The sequence below is a fragment of the Psittacula echo genome (assembly GCF_963264785.1).
Source record: "Psittacula echo genome assembly, chromosome: Z".
NCBI classification, from domain to species: domain Eukaryota; kingdom Metazoa; phylum Chordata; class Aves; order Psittaciformes; family Psittacidae; genus Psittacula; species Psittacula echo.
The window spans coordinates 90,146,305-90,150,909 of NC_137742.1; the positions used below are offsets into that span (position 1 = coordinate 90,146,305).

The following is a 4,605-nucleotide window of genomic DNA, read 5'->3' on the forward strand; positions in this document are numbered from 1 at the left end:
AGCTTGCTGTACCTGCCCTGATGGAGCAGCTGTTGGCATTACAGCAGCAGCAGATCCATCAGTTGCAACTGATTGAACAAATTCGTCACCAAATATTATTGTTGGCTTCCCAAAACACAGACATGCCAACATCTTCTAGCCCTTCTCAAGGTACTTTACGAACATCTGCCAATCCCTTGTCTACGTTAAGTTCCCATTTATCCCAGCAGCTGGCTGCAGCAGCTGGATTAGCACAAAGCCTTGCTAGTCAATCTGCCAGCATCAGTGGTGTGAAACAGCTACCCCCTATACAGCTACCTCAGAGCAACCCTGGCAACACTCTAATTCCATCCAGTAGTGGCTCTTCTCCAAGTATTAACATGTTGGCAGCAGCAGTTACAACACCGTCCTCAGAAAAAGTGGCTTCAAGTATTGGTGGCTCACAGCTCAACAACCCACCAATATCAGCATCATCCTCACCAGCTTTTGCAATAAGCAGTTTATTAAGTCCTGCATCTAATCCACTTCTACCTCAGCCCACACCCAGTAACTCTGTTTTCTCCAGTCCCCTGTCCAATATCGGAACACCTGCAGAGGATTTAAACTCCTTGACTGCCTTGGCACAGCAAAGAAAAAGCAAGCCACCAAATGTAACTGCTTTTGAAGCAAAAAGTAATTCAGATGAGGCATTCTTTAAGCATAAATGCAGGTTCTGTGCTAAAGTGTTTGGGAGTGACAGTGCCTTGCAGATTCATTTACGTTCTCACACGGGCGAGAGGCCATTTAAATGCAACATATGTGGAAACAGGTTCTCCACAAAGGGAAACTTAAAGGTCCACTTTCAACGTCATAAAGAAAAATACCCTCATATTCAAATGAATCCATACCCGGTGCCAGAGCATTTGGACAATATTCCTACAAGCACTGGTATTCCTTACGGGATGTCTATACCACCAGAGAAACCTGTCACGAGCTGGCTGGACAGCAAACCAGTCCTCTCCACCCTGACGACTTCTGTTGGCCTGCCACTCCCACCAACAATTCCAAGCCTGACTCCGTTCATCAAAACAGAGGAGCCTCAGCCGATTCCCATTAGCCATCCTTCCTCTAGCCCTCCCTGCTCTGTCAAGAGTGACTCGGGAACAGCTGATCCTACATCAAAAATTTCCAATGGACTTTCTGATGAGGTAGAGGCTGGTGCTTTGCCAATGTCAAATGGCAAAATAGAAGGAAACCCTCAAAACACAGGCACCATCTCTAACATGACCAGCTCTGTGAGTTCACCGGCAGCAGACTTGGGCTCCAGCAGTGTTGCTACTTTTACAAATCCACTGATGCCTCTAATGTCAGAGCAATTTAAGGCAAAGTTTCCATTTGGAGGACTGTTGGATTCAACACCAGCATCTGAAACATCAAAATTGCAGCAGCTGGTAGAAAACATTGACAAAAAGGCAACCGATCCTAATGAGTGTATCATTTGCCACCGAGTTCTCAGTTGCCAGAGTGCACTGAAAATGCATTATCGCACACATACCGGTGAGAGGCCATTTAAGTGTAAAATCTGTGGTCGTGCTTTCACGACTAAAGGCAACTTAAAGACCCATTACAGTGTCCATCGTGCCATGCCCCCCCTGAGAGTACAACATTCGTGCCCAATCTGCCAGAAGAAATTCACCAATGCAGTTGTGCTGCAGCAGCATATCCGGATGCACATGGGAGGGCAGATCCCAAACACCCCAGTGACGGAAAACTATCCTGAGTCAATGGAATCAGATACGGGATCTTTTGATGATAAGAATTTTGATGACATAGACAACTTCTCAGATGAGAACATGGAAGACTGTCCTGACAGCAGTGTGCCAGACACACCTAAATCTGCAGATGCATCACAAGACAGCTTGTCTTCTTCCCCTTTGCCCCTGGAAATGTCAAGTATTGCTGCTTTGGAAAATCAGATGAAGATGATCAATGCAGGACTTGCTGAACAACTTCAGGCAAGCTTAAAGTCGGTTGAAAATGGGTCAGTGGAAGGGGATGTTTTGACTAATGATTCGTCATCTGTTGGTGGTGATATGGAAAGCCAAAGTGCTGGGAGCCCTGCTGTCTCAGAGTCTACCTCTTCCATGCAGGCCTTGTCCCCATCCAACAGCACTAATGATTACCACAAGTCACCAAGTATTGAAGAGAAACCAGTAAGAACCTTACCAAGTGAATTTGCCAATGGTCTGTCTCCAACCCCTGCTAACAGTGGTGCTTTGGACTTGACATCCAGTAACACTGATAAAATTATTAAAGAAGAGTCTCTGAGTATGCTCTTCCCTTTCAGAGATAGAGGTAAATTTAAAAACACCGCATGTGACATTTGTGGCAAAACATTTGCTTGTCAGAGTGCCTTGGACATTCATTACAGAAGTCATACCAAAGAGAGACCATTTATTTGCACAGTTTGCAATCGTGGCTTTTCCACAAAGGGGAATTTGAAACAGCATATGTTGACACATCAGATGCGAGATCTACCATCACAACTTTTTGAGCCCAGTTCCAGTATCGGCCCTAATCAAAACTCTTCGATTATACCTGCCAATTCCCTGTCATCGCTCATAAAAACTGAGGTTAACGGCTTTGTGCACAGCTCTCCTCAGGATAGCAAAGAAGTACCCTCTGGTCTTGTTGCTTCGGGGCCCCTGTCCTCCTCTGCCACGTCCCCTGTCCTGCTCCCTGCTCTCCCCCGAAGAACTCCGAAACAGCACTACTGCAACACATGTGGGAAAACATTTTCTTCCTCCAGTGCACTGCAGATCCATGAAAGGACACACACTGGTGAGAAACCGTTTGCCTGCACTATATGTGGAAGAGCGTTCACAACAAAAGGCAATTTGAAGGTACTTTTTCCTTTTGCTGTTCTTAGGTTTCATTTTCTCCTTTATGGGGTTTTTTTATTCTTTACATCTGTTACTGTTGCAAGTAGTGGTACCTTTGGGTATTTGTGGTGTGACAAATGGTGTGTTTAGTCAGCTCTGGTAGACCTAGATGGCCTGCTGTCTCCATGCAGCCTCAAAAACACGGGCTGGTTTTCATGCTTAAATTAAAATTCATCTACCAGCAAAGACTGTCTATGTAAAGTGTGAAACAGAACAGCCAAATGATGGTTAGGAGTATTAATTAACAGAGAAATGCGTCTGTAACTTACCTCTTTAAGAAGTGAAAGGCTCTTGAAAGTGCTGTTTTTTCATAACTATCATGTAACATGATGAGTGTTTAAAAAAACTATTAACATAATTCTGGAACTAATGGGCATTACTTTAATTGATTATATAACTAACATTTCCTACTGATACATGTTTGAAAAAGCAAATATACTTAAGTTTTAGAACACCAGTTGAGCACTTGACTGTGTACGTTTTTCTGTTGACAGAGTATTTCTCTAGAGGTTGCTGCCAGTAATGTGAGATGAATAATTACTTTCAGGCCATTCTGTCTATACACGAGGCTCTCTGATGAGCAATCAGTAAAGGATACTTTCTGCCTGTCTGGAAAGGACGTTTATAGGGTAAAGGGTGTCAAATACAATACTTAACATTGCAATGGAAGTGGACATAGCAATTCTAGCCCTGAAAGCAGCTATCTGCAATTGACAGAATAACGTGAAGTCATTATAAACTAAATACATGTAATAAAAAAGAGTAACAAGCAGTGCAGTGTTCAGCAGGAAAACAGGGTATTGTGGGTAATAGTGATGGGCTAATCCAGAAAAAGTTTTATTTATTATTCCAGATGAGAAATGGAGCCCTGCATCCGCTACCTCTAGTGCCATTCATTATGCAACAAGACTGGACGTATTCATGGACTGCTGCTTTCTCTGTGATCAAAACAAGTTTGAAATCCCTGACAATCTCTATTTTTTGTTTGTTTGTTTCTTTCTTTCTTTTTTTGCAGGTTCATATGGGCACTCACATGTGGAACAGTACTCCCGCAAGACGAGGCAGACGACTTTCTGTAGATGGCCCCATGACATTTCTAGGAGGCAATCCTGTAAAGTTCCCAGAAATGTTTCAGAAGGATTTGGCTGCACGGTCGGGGAATGGAGACCCCTCCAGCTTCTGGAACCAGTATGCAGCAGCACTCTCCAGCGGCTTGGCCATGAAGACCAACGAGATCTCCGTAATCCAGAATGGCGGCATCCCTCCAGCGCCAGGGGGCCTGGGGAATGGTGGCAATTCTCCCATCAGCGGCTTGACGGGAAGCCTGGAGAAGCTCCAGAATTCAGAACCCAATGCACCTCTAGCTGGTCTGGAGAAAATGGCAAGCAATGAAAATGGGACAAACTACCGTTTTACACGTTTCGTGGAAGACAACAAAGAAATTGTAACAAATTAAGAAAAAAATCCATAAATAACATTCCTGCAAATACTGCAACCTAGGGTTGCTTTTTTTCAAGCTGCAGGCTACAACATTACAAAGACTTTCTTTTGTACCATGTTCTACTTCTAGAGTTCTAAGAGCTTATTTATTAGTGATATAACCTTGCTTTGCAAACGAATGCAAGCATTAACTTTGGTCTCCTGTATTTTGAACTAAATACTAATTGACTAGAGTGCTATAAACTTGCTGTAACATTTATGGCAG

General features: G+C 43.6%; 1 protein-coding gene across 1 annotated transcript in view; it reads left to right on the forward strand.

Moving 5' to 3' along the window:
- SALL1 (spalt like transcription factor 1) overlaps positions 1-4,356 on the forward strand; it is a gene marked incomplete at its 3' end in the record, with an annotated part of 13,616 nt that extends 9,260 nt beyond the window's left edge. Inside the window, exons 2-3 of the mRNA XM_080638144.1 lie at positions 1-2,861; positions 3,916-4,356. The exon at positions 1-2,861 is cut by the window's left edge and continues 552 nt beyond it. Coding sequence (XP_080494270.1) covers positions 1-2,861; positions 3,916-4,356 — 3,302 coding nt within the window. The remainder of the gene's footprint in view (positions 2,862-3,915) is intronic.
- Positions 4,357-4,605: the final 249 nt, after the last annotated feature.